Source organism: Leuresthes tenuis, unplaced genomic scaffold, assembly GCF_036924035.1.
Source record: "Leuresthes tenuis unplaced genomic scaffold, fLeuTen1.0.hap1 SCAF_15, whole genome shotgun sequence".
NCBI classification, from domain to species: domain Eukaryota; kingdom Metazoa; phylum Chordata; class Actinopteri; order Atheriniformes; family Atherinopsidae; genus Leuresthes; species Leuresthes tenuis.
The window spans coordinates 20919099-20939231 of record NW_027325369.1 but is presented as its reverse complement, the minus strand read 5'-3'; the positions used below and the strand labels follow the sequence as shown (position 1 = coordinate 20939231).

The window sequence follows — 20133 nt, the reverse complement described above, 5'->3', positions numbered from 1 at the left end:
TAAACATTACAAACAAATGGGTGCATTCGATATGAAATATTATGTAGATGTAAAAATTAAATTAAAAAAAAAAATTTTTGCAGGTGAAATTTTACATATAATTATATACATATATGCTAACAACATTACAATTGCTCCACCTCGGCTCCTCCACTCACTCACTTTTATGTTTTCGGGTCATTCAGGTGAAGTTCAGTTGACAGGCTTAAAAATTCCGACAACACATGAAGGCGGCGTTAGACTGCACTGCATACGCGCCGTGGCGGAGAGCGAAGATGGCGGAGAATAATGTCGAAGCGGAGCACGAATGGAACGACTGGGCCCTGGACGCTGCCGAAGACACTCTGATCGCGATGGAAACCTTGCTGGCCACGCTGAGAGCTTTCGAAGACGTACTCAGGCAGCAGGAAATATCCGTAGCGTCTTCCACAGAATACTGCGATAACTTCTGTCAGGTAATGTGTACATGCAACATCGAAGCTACCATTAGCTTCACGTTAGCTCACCCAGGACTGGGTTTTTTTTTTTTTTCACAGCCTGGAAGATGAGATAACCTGCGGCTGCGGTTGGCCCTGTGGCTTCAGGGCTAAGTTTTAGTTCGTAGAGCAATTGCGCGGCGTGTATTTTTTGTTTGTGTACGTGTGTGCATATCATTTCACAAAATCACCCCCCCATCATTGGGTCAGTTACAGTGGTAGATGACTGATTTATTGCCTGTTTGCTGGTTTGAGTTGCTTTCGCTGATGTTCGCCCCTTAGCTGCGCATTATTGCGAAATCTGAACATACAGATAAGGCGATATACCAGATGTTTGTTTGCACATGACATTGTCACAGTTTGCACACCATGCATTACTGCGTGCTTGTGGGGCGGGGCAGCGTCGCGGTATGTTTACTCCCAAATTTCTCCGTTAAATTTACGCTGGGCGTCCTAATGAGATGCGCTTATCTCGTACACATTGCGCGTCTGTATTTGTGCTGGAGTCGGACCCTTGTCATTTTTATATTTTCATATTTTCATACTGACCGGCAGTGCTGTGCATCTGCAACGTCACATTTATCTCTTATCAACAATGGAAGTGGTTTAATCTCAAAAGTATAAACTGAAAACAACTCAACACAGTGGTAGAAGAAGTATTCGGAGGCTTTACATAAGTAGAAGTACTGTTACAACACTTTACAAATTCTCCATTACAAGCAATAGTCCTGTGTTGAAATTCGTAACCATGGAAAAGTTGGAGTATGTTTGAAACACTGAACTCAAACTACTAAAAGTAAAAGTAAACTAATAGATGTCATAACTGGTGATTATTTCCTCGATTGACTGGTCTGTGAAAATTCAGAAGATGCTTTCAAAGCACAAAGGGGACACATCCCTTTCTATCTTTTGTCTAACAAATAACCCAGACCTCGAAGAATCAAAATTACTACTGCAAAGAAGCGAATTCGACTGTGAAATAGGCAGGAGACTGTGAAATGTTGGCATTTTACATGAAAAAGTGGCTAAATCAGCCAGTATTTCAGCTGTACGTTCGGTTTAATTTGCGGCAGAGCATTTCCACAACACATCACAAACATTATTTCAGCTGAAGATTTCTAAATTAGAAGACATAAAAGTATCATATGCAGGTGCCCAGTTTGTTCTTTGGTGCCGTATTTAAGTCAAAATCAAGTTACATTCCATATTAGGGGGAATCCTTCTGGTTTCCTCTCTCCAGAATCCCTTTTGAATAACTTCTATGTAGCTATCCCTTTCATTTTTGCAAGAGGAGCTTCCAGTCAAACTTGGTTAAGGGGCAAAGTGGATTTACATGAGGGTAATTAATTTGCCAGCTCGTCCTGGTGGCCGTTGGACCACCGGCTGCTGTGTTATTTTAAGTCTGTTTCCAACACGGCACTCCCCTGCATCATGGACGACCCGCAGTTTTTGAGTCCCCCGGTCCTTTCTTTTCAAGTGTTTGGTTTCAAGTAGGAATTTTGGGTTTGAGCAGCAGGGGAGGAAGAGTTGGCCCTGTAAAACAGAGAATACTTCATAATAAAGAGACAGAGGAGCGTGCAACTAGAAAAGCTCGCTCCTTCGTTGGTTTTTGTGATGGTGAAGTCTCAAACAATTATGTTTGACTTTCAGTTCCAGTTGGAAGTAGTACAGTTGTAATTAGTACACTGATGTAGGTCTCTGGGGTAAAGACTTTATTCTTGGCTTCCTTTGAGGGGGGGGGTGGCTATATATTTAGACAGAGGGGAATTAATTCGGTGCCTTTGTGGACAGGGGCACCAACCAGCGATGCTTTTGCTGTCTGGTAAATGAGACTCCTGGGATGATGCTGGTGTAAAAGTATCAGTGATGGTTTAATGTGTGCGTCTGCCACCTACATCCAAGTAACAAACGTGTTTTACACGTTTTCTGCGCAAGATTTTTTTAGGAATAGCGTTGTGCTGAATGTTTTAAGGGAAAAGTCAATCAGAGAATTAAGCTGTTTGTCTTTTATTTAGTTAGATATCACTTTGATTGTCGTTCACGTGATTTATTTTTATTTATTATTATTTATTTTTGTGATTGAACGGATAGTTTGGCTCACATGAACGTCATATACATACATGTTTGGGTGAAATTTCAGCTTCGATATGATGACATTAACGTATATAAACTGTGTGTTCACAGACATTTAAGGGTCAGATTTTGTTGAGCAGATTCAAGGTTTTCATGCTGCTTTGTGAAGTCCCCTCAGACCCAATCAGGAGCACATCACCCCAGACAGTCAGCTGGGATCAATCAGGTGTTGACTGGCATGTCCCCTCAGAGGAACAACCCCCCCCTTCCCCTTTGTCCTCCCTCCCCTTTGGATCCATTTTAAACACGTTTGCAGGTTGTTTTCATAACTGCTTTATGCTCTTTGTTCCGGGTGTGTGTTTGTGTGTGTGTGTAGGCACTGATGCACTATGCTGGGAGCAGGAACTCCATCGAGCACGGTCTGCCTCTTCTGGAGGTCTACTGCCTGTCTATAAACTGCTTTGCCGCAGCCCGATCCCACCTCACCGCAGAGTCCGACAGAGTGGCCCTTGTTTTGAAGAGACTTGCGTTGTAAGTACTTCCAAATATTTCAGTGAAACACGCACAGTAACACACACACACTCACACTCATGTGAGTCTATTAAAGACACCAAAGCCGTTCAGTCGTCTTTGGTTCATTCACTTATTCCAGTTTGGTATGAGGGGAACTTGTAGTATTTTATGTGCACACGTTCACTGCCCACAGTATTAATCTAAGGTGATAAGGGCAGCTTCTTTAATCCCTTCCTTTCTCAATAGCCTGCCTACAAAAGCTGGCAATTTGTAGTTTGCCTGACGTCCTGGTTCAGCTATTTCAATGAATGCCAGTGAATGTTAATTGTTAGAGCACAAATGAGCCCAGTCATTCACTTTTTCATCCTCTAACCCTGAATTGCACCGAGTTATCTTTCCAAGCCAAGCATCTCCCTGTTATCTGTTTGTCTGCGGTTGCTATTATTTGGTTCTTCTCCGGTGTTTGTTCGCCAGGTGCTTAAATCGAGCGTCACCCCGTCTCTTTTGTTGGAAATCTGCTATCTCGATGTGTCTGTGTCCATCTTTGCTGGTTTTCCATTTTGAATCCCCGGTCTTTGTTTCTTTTGCTGCTCTTTGGTGTAGCTGTTTGACAGACGCGTGTCCCCGCTGTAAATCATTTCATTCACGGTTGTAGTTCTCAGCGACGGATCACCGCCGACCTTTCCGGCTCCTGACTGGACAAAAGGCACATCCTGCGGCGTTCTCCTTTGCCTCACCGTTTCAGATTGTGAAATCGCAACGAGTGTTCTTGTCATGTCAGTTTTCTCTTCAGCTTTCCAGTCGGTTTGTTGTGAAGTTGTGTCGTGCGGTTGCTGAGTTGTGCAAGCGTTTATTTCTCTGAGCGATGGATTCTTCCCAGGTCGGGTGGGTCAGTTTAGGCCAAACTAAGACGAGGCAAGAAAAAAAACCAAATGGAACACTGCAGGAACTGTGCAGGTGTGCATCATTGAAAAGGCCCTCCCTTCACTTCCAGGATAGGAAGAGGTTGCTTCAAGAATACCATGGATATGCATGAGGATGAAAGTTCTCTGAAAGAAACTTTAACGGTCCTTCGGTGCACACTAGCAGTGCAGCTGTTAAGGATCCCTCTTTGTGAGCACTTTTACATGACTACCAGGAAAAATTATATTTATTGCGCTAATCTGACCAGAACCGGACTTTTAAAACGCACGTAAGCTTGTTAGTTTGACCTAAATTTGATTAAATCGAGCTTCTCAAAACTGTACTAACACACCCGGATAATGCAGTGGGGCAAATGGGCCTCGGTGCTCTGTACATGCTCCAGAGTTCCAACTGTTGAGTCATCAGTAACAACAATATCACCATTCAGGTAACTGAAAGACGTCTGTGCAGTGAGTCCAGTTATATTTACCTTAAATGTGAATCTCCCACAGAGAAAGCTGGAAGCGGCCCAAACACAGAGTTCACTCCTCGGTGTTGCGGGTCACCAGATATATTTTGCCGTGCCGACCAGCCTTTTCAGATGCTGACCAGTATTCATGTGCGCCGTTTCACATTTCCACCTGTAAATGCCATCTGCCCGTATTAAAATATGACGAATAAAAGATGCAGACACTTTTTGTAAAGTTAGCTGAGAACCGGGCTTGTGAGTGCCGCTCAGCGCGGTGTTGGAGTTGACTTTGTTCTCAGACATTGTTCTCATATTCTGTGTTTTTCTAAATAATCTATGTTCCTATTTTGTCCTTGTCTGCTCTGCTCATACTACGCAATGTATGTCCTTGAATGGGTCCCAAGACTTTAAGATGACATAACTGGTTAGAACTGGACTGAATAACTGGGACATTAGATACACGCCTAAAAACAACACACACGCCTTCTTTATCGCATCCCAAGAACATGACGAGGACAGTGGCCTTTCCACCTCATGTCCACCACACTGTCTCTGGATCTTTAAACATGGTGGTCACAAAGTTTCAGCTGGTTTGGTTGGTCTCTGCAGTCCTGCCCCAACCCCCCGACATAAGAGGTTCTTTGCGCTGGACTGGCAAAGAGTTGTTGATCCCTGCAGACACCAGTCTTCCTGGTTCTGAACCCACTTTGATGGAAAAGGGTTAAAGATGGACCGAGGCTGTGTGTTTTTGGCTCTCGGTTACGTTAAAGTGCTTGTTCTGTCAGTGAGAACTTCTCTGAAATCATTGACTGAACATACTTGCTTGACTTAAATGGGGTCGCTGAGAGTTTCACATTTCTGTGTGTCGAGCGCTGAGTTCTCGCGCTTCATCGCACCGGCAAAGTGTCTCTCTCTCTCTCTCTCTCTCTCTCTTTTTTTCTTTTCTTTTTTTCAGAATTTTGTTTGGTCAAAGGTGACGGGAGTCATTTCCTGAGTCATTACCACTCTGTCTCTTTACTTGCGTGTGGGATCCTCCCACAACTGCTTAACTATTTAAATGTATTTCTTGCAGGGTCTACCTCCAGAACACTTCACCAGAGCTCAGTAAATTTCATTATACTTTCTGTTTCTCCTCCCTGCAGGAGCTGTTTTGAACTATTGCTGTCTGTGCCTGAGAATGAAATCCCATATGAAGCCTGGGTTCAGTTCCACCACTCCGTTCAGGTAAATGACCTTTTAAAATGATTGTTCGCTGATGGGGGGGGGGTTCTTTTGGGTTCTTTTTTTTTTTTTTTCTTACAGATCCATTGTAGTTAGCATCTCGTGACATGAGTCGGAGGAAGTAGAAAGCTAAATTATTGATGAGATCATTTCTGACTTGAGCAGCCAGCAATTATCTCAGTAAACCAGAGACCACTTGCACGAGGACGCCAACCATCGCCCCAATTAACATGTTGAAGTCCCATCTCGGGATTGCTCATTCCTTATTGTTATGTTATTACACGAGTCCTCAGTATTCTGATCGTCCTTTTTTTTTTTTTTTTCTCTCCCCCTGTATCTGACCGACAGGTTAACAAATCTATCCTCAGGCATAACGACACTCGCTAAAGTAAATAAAACGGCCTCTGTGATGGTTCCTGTTTTGTCAGGCGTGTCGACACTCTCACGGTATCGTAGCAAAAGCAGCGCCATCTGTGGTGTGGCAGCTGTCGAAAACCGTGCCGATTCTCCGTGTCGTATGGCACTTAAAGCCTGTCTGATGGAAGTAGATGCCTCCGACTGATGGAAGCGGCAGTCCCATGTCAGACCGTCAGCATTTCTGACCTCGTACGCTCTGATGGTTTCCTCTTGTGTACTTCGGTATTAAAATGGAGACCATCTTGCAGTTGGATCACGTGAGACTTTGTTCCGCCGACAGAGATCAAAGTCCTCCGAACTTCCTTTGTAGCAGTTCCACTACAGTTGCTGTTGCTCCACGAGGTTTATTACCAGCAACATCGTTGTCGCAGGCAATAAATCTATGAACATCTGTCTGAAAGGCCGGTCTTGAGATTTAACACACCAAAATTCAAAATATTTAAAGATTTAAGGTGAGTTTTTCCTCAGATAACCCTTTAATCTTATGGGATAGCTCGTGTAGCTTTAGCCTTAGTATCTTGTGGCAAATGTGCAGCGGGGAATTGGCGGCACACCAAATGCGTCCAAGCAAACTGGGATGCTTTGAGGAGTTCGCAGGACTTGCAGTGAGGTTACTAGAGTTACTACAAGACACTAAGCGCAGTGTGTTCTAAAAGCCATTAATTCTGTTCATTGTTTGCCATAATTTCACTTAGAAAATCCTCCATTTTTGTCTGCAAAGTAAAAGTAGTTTGAGAGCAGCAGCTTGTGCTGAGCTGTCATTAAATTTCCTTTGGAGACACAAATAAAGGTGGTTAAAAGACATGTTTTGCTGTGTGTAGAGGAGATGAATTATTGAATCGAGGTCACTTATGTTCTAAGATGGACTAATGGCCCTCTGTGGTGGCAAACTCACTGCAGTGGTTTGCGCTATTCACCCTGCTTTCATGTGTCCTGGTGTCTTCTGCAGATTGCCCATGATACCTTGTTACAGTATGGAAGCACAGACCTCCAGGCCTTACTCCAGATCACAGGAGAAGGCGGGGCGTGGAGCAACCCGGTCCTTACCGCACTTCTCACGGGTCAGCCCACCAACCCAGAGGAAGGTAAGGAGCTGCTTCATTCGTCTAGGTTCACTGAGCTGGATGCTGACCTCATGGCCATTATTTCTAACATTTTTTGATTTTTGATTTTTTTTTTTTTTTTATTCTGTCTGTAGTTGATGCGTACATAAGCCTGGAAGGCGAGGGCTTCATGGAGATGCGGGTGAAGCATCTGGAGAAAATGGGCGAAGTGGCCAAAGCTGTGGTGTTGGCCAAAGCTTGCACTGAATGCAGCTTCATTCCCAACCAAGCTACATTTCGTCAAACGTACGTCTCCCTGCTCTGTCACCTGCTGCCCAATGAGGAAGCCATAATGGAGGTATGAAAATACTTTTTTTTTTTTTTAAAGCTAAGATGCAAATACTCAAATCTCATCTTTCAGTTGTCGGCGTCCTCTGTAAAGCACATTCATACACGTTTGGCTTCTTTCTTATGTACTAAACCAACTGGTTGAATCTCTTTTTCTAAGGTGAAACGTGAAGTTTTAAATCTAGTGTAATGCATTCGGAAAAACAAGCCAGTCACAGTAGAGGGCTTTGTCTTCTACTTATAAAAAAAAAAAGGCTTTTAATTAACACAGAAGTACTCCATCATAGTGATGTTTTTATCCTGAATTATTTCTGTCTGGAATGTTTGCAGTCACAGTCATCAAGTAAATGTGTAAATTACTGTAAAGACGCCTGTAAAGACTTTTAGGTGCTGATTGGTCTAACTCTGTGACTCCAGGCTATAAAAAAAATTAAAAAAACAAGTACCCGGTTTGGTTTTTTGTCATGTATTTGAATTTCTGGGTTTTCTTTTCCCCTTTTGCAATGCAGGGAAGTTTTTTGCACTGTTTATTCCAGCAGCACTGAATAATCTTGACCTACAAAGACATGCCTATTTTTATATTTCTCAACGCTGGATCTTTGTGTTCTTGTTTTGTGGCGTCTTGTGGTTTCTATCGAATCAGAAGAGGAAATGATTACTTGATGTTCGGTTTCCTTTAGTCAACTTCGAAATGTCTAGACATGCAATTTCTCCTGTCACCCCCCCCCCTGTGATGTTAATATTATATTCTAACTGTATCCTGACAGATATCCAGATTGGACTGTAAGGATGTTCTGGAGATCACGTGTACTTTAGAGACCGAGGGAGAGGAGAATACGGCCTTCATTCTGTGCACAACCTTCCTGACACAGCAGCTACAGCAGCAGAGTCTTTACTGCTCCTGGTGAGTGGCCTCTGAATGGCTTGGACTGCATGTAGCGGACTGATTTCAATCAGTTGTCACCAGTCTGACTAGATGTTGGAATCACAGGTCTTTGGGTTTTTTACGCTCCTACAATGCTGTACTGCTCTTTGTCATTTTTGCATGTGTGTGAATTTGAGTTTTTTGTTTGTTTTTTTTACCAAAAGGGAGTTGACTCTGTTGTGGAGTAAGCTTCAGAGGAGGCTTGACCCTTCAGTGGTGTCTCTTTTGGAACGATGCCTTCAGCTTGGTGCCATTGCCAAAACGGTTCAACACTTGCTTTACCTCGTTCGTGTGATTCAGACAGAGGTGAGTGTAACCGGCGGTGCTGTCCGCTTCTGATATTAAAGGGTAGAAGTTGTTCACCTGCTGGCATTTTTGCATTACCATCTCCTTCTGTACTGAAGGAGGCCTAGACCTGATTTGCATAGAGCCTGAGAAAACAGACATATTTAGTCTGGCCAACCTCGATGCATATATGTAGCTAAGTGTAAATTTAAGGGGAGTAATTTCACTCTTACTATTTAATGGTAATTTATCACTCTCTTTATAGGCTGAGGAACAAGGGATTCCTGCTTCAGTAGAACTGTGTGTCAAAGCCCTACAACTTCCAAAGCAGGATGACTCCGAAACGAGAACATCCGTCTGTAAAACAGTGTCCTGCCTTCTTCCAAACGATCTTGAAGTGCTGCGTGCCTGTCAGCTCACAGAGTTCCTCCTTGGCCCCAGCCAAGAAGCCTTCAGTTGTCTTGAGGAGCTGTACTTGCGTCCTGACCAGAAGTATGACCAGGAAAACGAGGTTATTCCCAACTCACTACGCTGCGAGTTGTTCCTGGTGCTCAAAGCGTACTGGCCTTTTGACCCCGAATTCTGGGACTGGAAAACCCTCAAGTACCAATGCGTTTCCCTTCTGGGCTTGAGGCCCGAGTCAGACGGGGAAGAGGAAGAGGAGGAGGTTGGAGACAAAAAAGAGAAGATTAAACAACATGAGCTGCAGGAAGTTACGATGAAAGTAGAATCTGGGCACCAAACCAGGATAAACGGAGGTCTTGATGGTCATGAGTGTCAGGATAAAAAACCATCTAGTAACCACACAGAAATCAAAGGAGAACCCGAGACAAAGCGGCAAAAGCTCTGCTGTCAGATCTGTAAGAGGTCAGTCTCTGACGTGCAGATCGTTCACCACTCCAAAAGACACGCCGAGGACGACAATCATCCCTGCCCCGTTTGCTTGGAAACGTTTGATAACAGAAAGGACCTTGTTTGCCACGTGAAAAAGCACATTGACGGCGAAACGCCTCACTCCCAAAACACCGCGAAGAGCGAAGATGTGCAGAAACAGCCGGAGGACGACGATGACATTGAGCCTGGCGAGATTCCCATCGACCCTTCCTTAATGCTCTATTACAAATCCACACACGATCCCGATGTGCTGCACCACATCGTGCAGCAAGCCAAATCTGTAAAAGAGAAGCAAGCGGACGACGACGAGCACATAACGTTCGATTACATTGGCCAACACTTCAAACTGCAGAACCGCGATGAGTATCCCTGTCCTGGTACTGGGTGCACTCGGGTGTTTAAACATTCCAAGTACTTGTACGTCCACTTAAAGTCCGAACACAGAGGCGATGAGAACGTGAAATATTTTCATCAGATGAGAGACAAGCGAGAGAAGTGCGTGTTTTGCAGGCGCCATTTTGTCTCCGCTTACCATCACCGCAAACACAGAAGAGTTCACTATGGCAACCGGCCGTACATGTGCGCGGTTATAGGTTGCGGCGCTCAGTTTAGTTCGTCTAACGAACTCGTCACGCACAAGCAGACCCATGGCTTCCAGCTCAACTACCAGTGTGAGCTCAAAGGCTGCTACGTGACCTGCTCTGACCTGGGTCAGGTCTATCACCACGAAGCACAGCATTTCAGAGATGCAGCCTTCACCTGCTCGAGCAACGAATGTCAAAAATACTACTTATCCAAAAAGGAGTTTATAAAGCATTTATCCACCCACAACATTACCTTCACCGAAGAGGACTTTGAGGCTCAGAGGAAGGCAAAGCGGAAGCTCTTTAGGACTATTACTGATGCGCCAGTGCGCCTTAACAAGTCAGGTAATGACACGGAGGCTGTAAATGGAGATGTCCAAAAGTGTCCATCGATTAGTTGTGCCTCCTCTTCGCAAGATTCTGACACCAAGGAGCAGAAGGCCACAATGACATTAGTGGCGGTGTGCTTTGATGGAAGTAAGTTCACCTGCGGCTTTGAGAAGTGTGGAATGACGTTTTCCAGAGCCCGGGATGTCCAGAGACATCTGAAATGTGCTCACCCAGAACACCTTAAACTGGAGAACAAGGAACACAAACACGACAAAGAGGAGGGTTCCATTTTTAAAGCGGTAAAGGTCAAAAAAGAGCCCGACGGCGAGGAAAAGGAAAGAAATGAGCTCTCGACTCCATTTCAACCCGTGGAGTCATGCCAGGAAAAAAAGGTGTTCCCTCATTCCAAAAACGATGAAACGAGCTCGATAAGCCTTAACACGAAAAATGATGCTCTTAAAGACATTCTTATTGGGCTGAGCAAACTGAGCCTGAACGCCCCATCAGCTCACACTTTGCCAAGTGATCCCGCGCTGTCCTGCCCAGACTCGAACGCGTCGCAAGTGTCTCTTCATCAGGCAATTATGGCAAAGCCTCCCGTTGTATTGATTAGGAATCGACCAAATCTGACGGAGGAGAAGGTAAAAGTCAAAACTGAAACGGCAGTGGTAACCGATGAGGAAAGCGGTACCGAGTCGTTGGCCGCCGCTAAACCATATGTCTGTGAGACGAAGGGGTGCGACTTTAGGACTGCTCAGAGTTACAGCTTACTGCGCCACTATAACACCAAACACGGGTGGTCTATTGAACAGGCCAGAAGGATGACCTCTCTGAAAACCACCTCATTTAAGCCGTACACGTGCCAGCTTTGTTCCAAAAGCCACAGAGAAAAACACGTGTTGAGGGCCCACTATATCAATGCCCATAACATGAGTGAGGCTTTAGTAGACAAAATAAGCTGCGGGTCCGTAAGGTGTGAGGAAAACAAAGAGCCTTCTCCAACCAAGCAAACCTCTCCACCATCGGTGACCCACGGTCCAAAAGTGAGGAAGAAGGAGAGCCCCAAGCTGCAGCGCTACCACGGGACGAGGAACTCGACCGCAATCGGCGAAAATGGACAAAATTTTGACAATCATTCCCCATCTGAGGAGGAGGCTGAGGATGAAGCAGAGAGAGGAGGGGAAGCAACTGAGCAGAAAGAAGAAAGTGAGGATAAAACCACGCAGCAGGTCAGGACGAGACGCTTGGTCGCCAAAAGTAACCTGTGCTATATTCTGGACAAATTCAGCAAACCCTTTCATTGCGTGGCCAAAAACTGTGACTCAGCTTTTTCCACCCAGGGAGGCCTCGTACGCCACCTGCAGTTGGTGCACCACTACAATCGTTCTCAGCTCCTGTTGGAAAAAGACGGTGATGTGCACCAAAGTCCGGAAGTCCGAAAAGAGCCGGCCAAGAAAAGGCCTCCGCCAAATTCGGATGAGCCTCAGCCGCAATTCAAATGTCACTTTGCTAACTGTAACGCTTCCTACCACCTTAAAAGCAGCCTCGTGCGGCACACTCGCGATTACCACTCACAGCCACCACAGCTGATCAGGTGCACATTTGACGGCTGCTCGAAGGTGTTCAGCCATAACGATGCACTTAAGAAACATACACTTTATAGTCACTGCGAGTACTACGATTCACTGGTGGTACGACTACAGAGCACTCACAAGAAGTCCATTACTGGATGCCAAAAGAAGCTCATAGTGACGCCGCAGAATCCTCAGAAAGAAGAAGAAGAACCGGGTTCACCCGCCACACAGGAGGAGAGGTTGAGTCCAAAGCCTGAAGTGGAGTCCCAGTCGGAGGAGAAGGGCGACGAAGGTCTTGAACAGAACGAAGTGTCGGGCGAGAAAATCAAGTCGAAAAGAAATTCTTTCAGTCGTTTTGTCTTTAGATCTCACGAAGAAGCACTACAGATGTGTCAAGATCGCTGTTTGCGCGTTGCCTACCCGTGCATGGTGCAGGACTGCGACTCTGTGGTCACCTACCTGCACAGCTTGAACCGGCACTACCTGAGAGTGCACCGCATGCGGCGAGAAGATCTGGTTAATAACGAGGATAAGCTCGTTTTTAACGCCGAGCAGCTCGAGGAGCTGATTCAAAAAAAGTCCGCTAGGCCAGCTGTGACGGGAGCTTGCGTTGCTAACGGGACGCACAAAGTGGAGGATGAAGAAGAGTCGGAAAATGTGGGGGAACAGCCTCCATCCGCGAACCTGCACCTTGTTAAAGCTGAGACGGTGGAGGAGGTTGATCACGATCCACCGGAACTCCCGGGTGAGGAAGAGAAGGAGCTCCCACCTGTTGAGAGAAGCGGGGTCCTTGTTGGAGCAGATGAGGTGCTTTATGGGGAAGCGAGCACAGATGGGCACACCGAGGACTCGCCCGCAGCACCGCAGAGCGCGCCAAAACAAGAGGAGAGATTAACGCTGGACAAGATCAAGCCGCTCCTTCGTCCATTGACCGTTGACCTCTCGCCACCATGCTCGCTGCGCTTGACTAACGAGGAGGGCTTCCAAGACCCATCGAGCAACAAAGATGGTGGTAAAATGATGAACGGGTCAGCGGCGGTGCCCTCGCCTCCTGTTCGTCAGCCACTCAAACGCAAAAATGAACTGTCTGATCAGCCTTCAAACTTAAAAGACACTCAGCCTAGAAGCCCTTCTCCGCGCCCTTTTGACATCGCCGCCTACAAGCCTATGGGCTTCGAGTCTTCTTTCCTGAAGTTCATACAGGAAACGTCTCCAAAAGACAAAAATGCACCAGTGAAACGACGGGACACTTTCAAACGCAGCTGCTCTGTTAAAGAGAACAACCAGCTGGGAATCTCTCACACCCGCAGCAGACGCACTCATTCCTCACTGGTGAAGCCCCACGCAATGAGTGGAGACTTCACATCAGTACAAAACTTGAAGTCCATACTGGACAAAGCCCTGGCTGGGTGTGGGGACCTGGCCATCAAGCAGCTTCAGTACCTCAGACCTGTGGTGGTCCTGGGGAGACCTGTATGCACCACCACCTTGCCTGAACTCTTCCCATCAGACACCAACAACAGCAAACTGCTTCTTGGAAGTTAGTTTAACTAAGCACCTTTTTTTTTTTCTTTTCTTTTCTTTTCTTTTTTTAACATGGTGATTATTGCGAATTCCATTCGCATTTTCTCAAGCTATGTATCAGTATTTTTGTTTCTTCCAGAACTGAGGATGTCATGTGTTGCCGTTTCGTTTTTTTTAAGTCGCCAAACTTAAGTTTTGTAGAAATTTAGTAGAAGAAAAGAAAACGAGCCTCAACAGTACACATCAGATCCAGTTCGACTGTATTTTAGACATTGATAACGACAACAGTCGCATGAAATGTCATCCGATATATTAAATCATGATCACCAGTGTGTATATACTGTAGTTCCTCAAGATAAATGTACAGCTTTCCAGATTGTTAGAACTGGTCAGTAGCGTATTGAAAGGCCTTTTCACTTTTGTGAAATTGTGACTAAAAATATTTCCATACTACAAAGTTCTTGAGGAATATGTTGTTATTTTCCACCTCAGTTTATATAAAATCAGTGTTTGGATGCAGTGGACAGACATTGGCAGACATGTATGTAACACTTTCTAATAAAATAAATGTGGAAATGAATTCAGAGCCTTTACTCAGCCGTGTAATAGTCTGCTTTTTGTTAGCCAGATCTCATAAGGACACTTAAGTGGCCTCTTTTATTTTTTCTTGTTATTCTAATGACCATGACATTAGTATTCCTGAGGTGCGTGGATCTTTTTTACATTTCTGTTTGTCTTGGATACCAGCCTTTAATCTGGAAAGAAGTCTTCGCACTGTGGACTTTTTCATCCTGTAAAGTCTGGATTACCATCGCAGCGAAGTGGCCAGCTCCCCCAGCAGTCTAAATTCCCAGTTTCCTTTGCAGCAGTTATTTTTGTGCCCATTGATTTTATTTTAACTTATAAAAATAAAAAAGATAAATAATTGTAATAATAATAATGGTTTTCAAATACACATCACTAAAGTCTAATATCGGAATAAGGTACTGTGGTGCATCTTCTGTGCCTCATGGCTGGAGGCAAAGCGGGTAAAAACATTGAATAGATCAGGTTTGATGCACAAAATAAGTCGACTCAAAAACAAGTACAAGGACATTAACACTTACCAAAAATATGCTATTAAACAGATAAATGTCTATCCAAAACATGCACCAAATGGCTTCAAAGAGAAAGCAAAACAAATTGATATTAAAATCACTGCAAAATGACGACACACATTAGCAGCGATTAAATTTAATATTTTAGAGGGGATAAAATACGTATTTATGTGGCTCTAATGTTAGTGGCGCTAATGTTATCATATAAAGTTTGTAAAAAATTAGGTGTCAGTACAGAGTAAGGCTAACTTCAGGTTTTTTTTCTTCTTCTTTAATTTATATACCTTTCAATACGTAGTTAAGTTTCAAGACAAACGAAAAATAAATCTGCAAAAACTTTCCACCGTTGCAAATATTTTGCAGGCCATTTCCTGTTTTTAAAATTTTATATTAACTGGCGGCCTTTTCACGGTGGCTAATTGGGGGATACGTGGCCGCCTCCACACAGCGAACAAGAAACATTCAAACAAGGAACGCTATTTTGCTAAACAATTTTTAGTGAAGTTGTTTTGTAGATGGTTGTAAAAAAATTTTTTTGCTTGTTTGTTTTTTTTGGGTTACATTTACGTTTACTGTAGGGGTTCGACAAAAAACTACAATGATTCTACCGCGGAACCAAAGTCATTACAGACCTTAATTAGATGTTTCAGTGGGAGCGGAATTCGTGGACACGCTTGACCCGACCAGCTTGTTCGCGTCTTACATGAATGGAATGATATAAGATGTAAAAGCCTTTGACGTAGGAATGGAAACTGGATGCCAAGATTTCATTTTTAGTCAGTATTTGTAGATTTAACGTGTAGACAGTGCTCACGTTTGAAGTGACTGTGTGTAAAGCGGAAGCTAAGTAGCAGTTAGCAAAAGTACCAGTCAGGCTGTTAGTAACGGCCGAGCTAGTGAGCATTGCTCCGAAAAATCCAAAGCAAAGATGGTTGAAACTATATTTGACCTCCCGGTAGAGAAACAGATATTTTACGCTGTCTTGGGATTCTCATGGACAGTGTATCTTTGGGAAGCATATCTGTCTTATAGACAGGTAAGTAAACCGTATGTCAGTAGCAGCTCCACTGGTTTATGACCGAAATTAAACGAAATCAAGCACGGAAGGAAACGATCCTTAAAATTGAACGTGTTATTCTTTTAATGCCCTTTGAACCACTTACGACTAGTGTCCACACGTAGAGACACCATAGGCAAAATTGGTAAATATCACATGAAGATAAATGTATTTATGGCAAATTTCCTGCATTTAAAAAAACAAACAAACAAAAAAAACATGCCAGATGGGCATTATCCTCTTATCTATCCGCTTCTTTCTATAATATAAATCAGAATTCTGAATAAAGCAAGCTTCACTCTTTAATTTTTAATTTTTGACACCTTCACGTTAAAGTTTTAAACAAAAGTGACTACAAAACTAATATCGCCATTCAACTTCTTTAGCAGATTAATGACCATTTATACACGTTGCTTAAATAATTTATGTTTAACTAATTATACATTATATTAAATGCAGAAATTCAAATGAAAATTTTTCACCCCAGTTGCACAACTCTTTTTTTTTTTTTTGTAAACAAAGTTTAGTAAAGTCACAGTGAAGCAGCGTGTTTGGGTGTATGTGCTAAGTTGAGTCTTAGCTTCATTTTCCTACCTCTTTTATCAGTAAATCGTCTTTTAACATTGTGCTCATCTTTTTTCTGCCATGCAGAGGAGGATATATAGATCAACAACACATGTGCCGCAGGAGCTTGGCAAGATCATGGATTCTGAAACCTTTGAGAAGTCCCGCGTTTATCAGCTGGATAAAAGCAATTTCAGCTTTTGGTCTGGACTTTATTCTGAGAGTGAAGGGACGGTAAGACAGACAATAAATTAAGAGACAGAAGAAAAAAAAAGACGATTTGTCTGATTCACAAATTCTTCAAATATTAGGCTGATCCTAGTTTGTGTCATGCTTTGTGATGATGCCTCATTTTAAAACCTTTCAGCTGATCCTGCTGCTGGGTGGAATCCCTTTTCTGTGGGGCGTAGCTGGTTCTGTTACGGCTCGTTTCGGATTCAGTCCAGAGTACGAGATCACCCAGTCCCTGGTGTTTCTGACTCTCGCCACCCTGTTCAGTGCCTTCACTGGACTTCCCTGGAGTTTGTACAACACATTTGTCATTGAGGAAAAGCATGGCTTTAATCAGCAGGTGCGCTGGCTGAAAAGCCCTCACTCTCACACAGATATGGACTCAGAAACCACAGCCGCTCCCTCTGTAGATTTAAAACATTTATCTTTTTTGATGGTCTGTCTGGTCTTCCTCTTAGACGTTGGGGTTCTTCATCAAGGATGCCGTGAAGAAGTTTTTTGTGACCCAGTGTATCCTGCTGCCTGTGACCTCACTTCTCCTGTACATCATAAAGATTGGTGGAGACTACTTCTTCATCTATGCTTGGCTTTTTACACTGGCTGTTTCTCTGGTTAGCACTCTTTCACGTTCCTCTGAAACTTAGAAAATTAAGACCTTTGTGTGGATAATTAGAAGCTCAAGAGAAGTGCATAATTTACTGAGTTAATCGCTGTTTGTTCTGCACTACCAATTAATCACAAAGCATCCTCTCTTGTCCTGTGTTCTAAGGTCCTTGTAACCATCTATGCTGATTACATTGCTCCCCTATTTGACAAGTTTACCCCATTGCCAGATGGAGAGTTAAAGACAGCAATTGAGACCATGGCCAAAAGTATCACCTTCCCTCTCACAAAAATTTATGTAGTAGAAGGTAAGTCCCTGAATGTATGTTTTTTTTTTCATTCATGTTTGGTTGGAGAAACTTCCATCTTTGGATTTTTATTATTATTTATTTTTAATGTTTCCATGCTTCCAGGTTCCAAGCGTTCATCACACAGCAATGCTTACTTCTATGGCTTCTTCAAGAACAAACGAATTGTGCTGTTTGACACTCTTCTGGAAGACTACTCCCCTCTCAACAAGGCTGGAGAGCCGCAGCCTGAGAGTGATGAGACATCCGGCGAGTCAAAAGCCAAGCCCAAGGTTACAGGCTTTCTTGGACTTTAGAAAATCCTTGTGCCACTTAAATAAGCAAGGGCTCTATAAGGCTCTTAAGAAATGCCTGTGACTATGAGAATCAAACTTTAAAATGAAAGAATTGCCATGATAGTAGTAGCACCTCCCAGTGAGGGAATAGAGAAACCTCAAGTATCCTGTTTCAGTGGCACAGGAAACCATCCGTGTTCCAGCTGCTGTAGTGCAACTTTACATGAATCATTGCACTGTTTATCCAACAACATTATTGTCTTCAAATGTCCACAGAACAAGAAACAAGGATGCAACGACCCAGAGATCCTTGCTGTTTTGGGTCATGAGCTCGGCCACTGGAAGCTCGGTCACACTGTCAAGAATATTGTCATCAGTCAGGTGATGCATTTTCATCACAATTGGCTCTCCATATATATATATATATAATTTTTAACTCTTTTACATAAAAGATACCCCCTTAAAAAAAAAAAAAAAAAAAAAAAAAAGCTCTAGTAAATGGTATTGCAGACACTCTGATCCTAATGTTCAGTTAACTTTTATCTCTGCAGATGAATTCCTTCCTGTGTTTCTTCCTGTTTGCTGTTCTGATTGGACGCAAGGAGCTGTTTGTAGCTTTTGGATTTACTGACAGCCAGCCCACATTAATAGGCTTGATGATTATCTTCCAGTTCATCTTTTCTCCTTACAATGAGGTGAAAATTAGATTGTATAAGCATTAAGTTATTAAGTTCCACTGTTTTGGGCCATTTAAATGTTTGCCTCTCTCTTTGCAGCTCCTGTCTTTCTGTCTGACAGTCCTGAGTCGCAGGTTTGAGTTCCAGGCAGACGCCTTTGCACGTAACATGGGCAAAGCATCAGAGCTCTACTCTGCCCTCATCAAGCTCAACAAGGACAACCTGGGCTTCCCCGTTGCAGACTGGTTATTCTCCATGTGGCACTATTCCCATCCTCCTCTCCTTGAGCGCCTCAGGGCGCTGGGCAGTGTCAAGCAAGACTGACGGGGCGGGAAGGGGGAGCAGCGAGCGCCGCCTCCTCCCAGGGGCCTCCGCAGACCTCTCCTGGCCCTGTGACGCAACCTGATCATTCTCTTCCCATCTGTCCCCCATCATCTAGTATTCTCCTATTTTAAGCTTTTCTTCACTTGCCATAATTTCACTTTTTGTTCCCTTTGAAACTTTGTTTTAAACCAAACCAAAACATATCAGCACAAGGCAGCCGATAACTTGTCAGCCTTCACTCTCACTTTTTTTTTCTAGAGACGCCTATTATGCACTTTCTGTGAGCAAACATCTGGACAATTTGTGCTTTTTAGAAAAAGGTTGTCACTGCGCGAATCTGATTTTACCGATTGGCCTGTTAAATTAGTTTTTAGAATTAATTTAATTTAATTTTCTTTCCTAAAGTTCTATGAAAAAAAACCTTTTCTGGATGGTAGACCTTACTGTTGTGACGCTGCCATGACATCCAACTACTGACAATATAGAAGAATAATTTTTACAGCGTGTTTTCACTCTTTGGTTTAGTATTATTAGAAAAACAAACCCAACGTCACATGTACTTTGGACGATGCTTTTTATAGATACCCGGGCCAGATTTTGTTGTCCCTCAAGTGCGACTGCTGAAGAGAATTTTTGTTAAAGTCATCATTTGCTCAAATTGTACATTTTGTCAGCGGAGCTGTGTAAATGCTTGGTCACCTTAACAAAACGAGTGCCTCTAATTGTCTCTTTTTGTTCTGACAGTGAACAGAGCGGTGCAGAAACTTTCATTTGAAGTTGAATTAAACTTGACTTTTTTTTTTCTTTTTTTTCTACATGAAGTGAGGAAATGTTCTTTTACTTTTTCTTAACCTCTGGCTTGCCGTCAAGGGTCCAAGCTTACCTGTATATATGTAACTTTGATGATTAGAGTTAGGATGTACGACGTGAATTGTGAAAACGTTGGATGTGGTTTGAAATGAAATTTTTAAGTTGGCATGATGGTTAGTTTCTTCGATTATTGGACCAGTGTTGCCTGGCAAGCAAAATATTTATAGGGGACTTTGGAGGGAGAATCTACAAGGTTCTCTTCACCACGTGAGCCAGAGTTTGGTCTATTCAGAGAGGGGGTTGTATACTTTCTTTGCTGCATTGAATAAAATCCTACGAAGCATCTCATTCTGGTTTCTTGTTTAATTTGGGTTTGCAGTTTAAAACTGAACAAGACTGACACTGCGTGACAATGAGTGACGACGGCAGTCTTAGTTTAGGTCTTGCATGACAATTTCCAGTAATAAATTGCATGTGCTCTAGTACAAACCCTGCAGTAGTTGGTAACAGTAGACTTATGCATTTCTATCTATGGCTTCCTTGTTGTGGTTGCTTAAATATAGGTTGTGTGAATTCACCATTTCCTCTGCTAAAAATTAGAATTACTT

The 20133-nt window shown here is 43.4% G+C and overlaps 2 protein-coding genes across 2 annotated transcripts; both read left to right on the top strand.

The window, feature by feature from the left end:
- Positions 1-192: 192 nt before the first annotated feature.
- rlf (RLF zinc finger) lies at positions 193-14159 on the top strand. Its single transcript, XM_072364840.1, has 8 exons — positions 193-455; positions 2926-3080; positions 5577-5658; positions 7022-7157; positions 7271-7473; positions 8231-8367; positions 8553-8694; positions 8939-14159. Exons 1-8 carry the CDS (start codon positions 225-227, stop codon positions 13598-13600), a joined length of 5748 nt encoding a protein of 1915 aa, XP_072220941.1. The 5' UTR covers positions 193-224; the 3' UTR covers positions 13601-14159.
- A 1156-nt stretch (positions 14160-15315) lies between these two features.
- On the top strand, positions 15316-19873 carry zmpste24 (zinc metallopeptidase, STE24 homolog). Its single transcript, XM_072365045.1, has 9 exons — positions 15316-15712; positions 16385-16531; positions 16665-16868; positions 16987-17139; positions 17298-17439; positions 17545-17711; positions 17991-18095; positions 18266-18409; positions 18491-19873. Exons 1-9 carry the CDS (start codon positions 15605-15607, stop codon positions 18713-18715), a joined length of 1395 nt encoding a protein of 464 aa, XP_072221146.1. The 5' UTR covers positions 15316-15604; the 3' UTR covers positions 18716-19873.
- The last annotated feature ends 260 nt before the right edge of the window (positions 19874-20133 follow it).

Coding starts and splice junctions, on each gene's coding strand:
- rlf (XM_072364840.1), top strand. CDS start 225: ATGAAGGCGGCGTTAGACTGCACTGCATACGCGCCGTGGCGGAGAGCG. Junction 456..2,925: donor ACTGCGATAACTTCTGTCAG/GTAATGTGTACA, acceptor GTGTGTGTGTAG/GCACTGATGCACTATGCTGG. Junction 3,081..5,576: donor GTTTTGAAGAGACTTGCGTT/GTAAGTACTTCC, acceptor TCCTCCCTGCAG/GAGCTGTTTTGAACTATTGC.
- zmpste24 (XM_072365045.1), top strand. CDS start 15,605: ATGGTTGAAACTATATTTGACCTCCCGGTAGAGAAACAGATATTTTAC. Junction 16,869..16,986: donor AGCATGGCTTTAATCAGCAG/GTGCGCTGGCTG, acceptor TCTTCCTCTTAG/ACGTTGGGGTTCTTCATCAA. Junction 18,096..18,265: donor AGAATATTGTCATCAGTCAG/GTGATGCATTTT, acceptor TTATCTCTGCAG/ATGAATTCCTTCCTGTGTTT.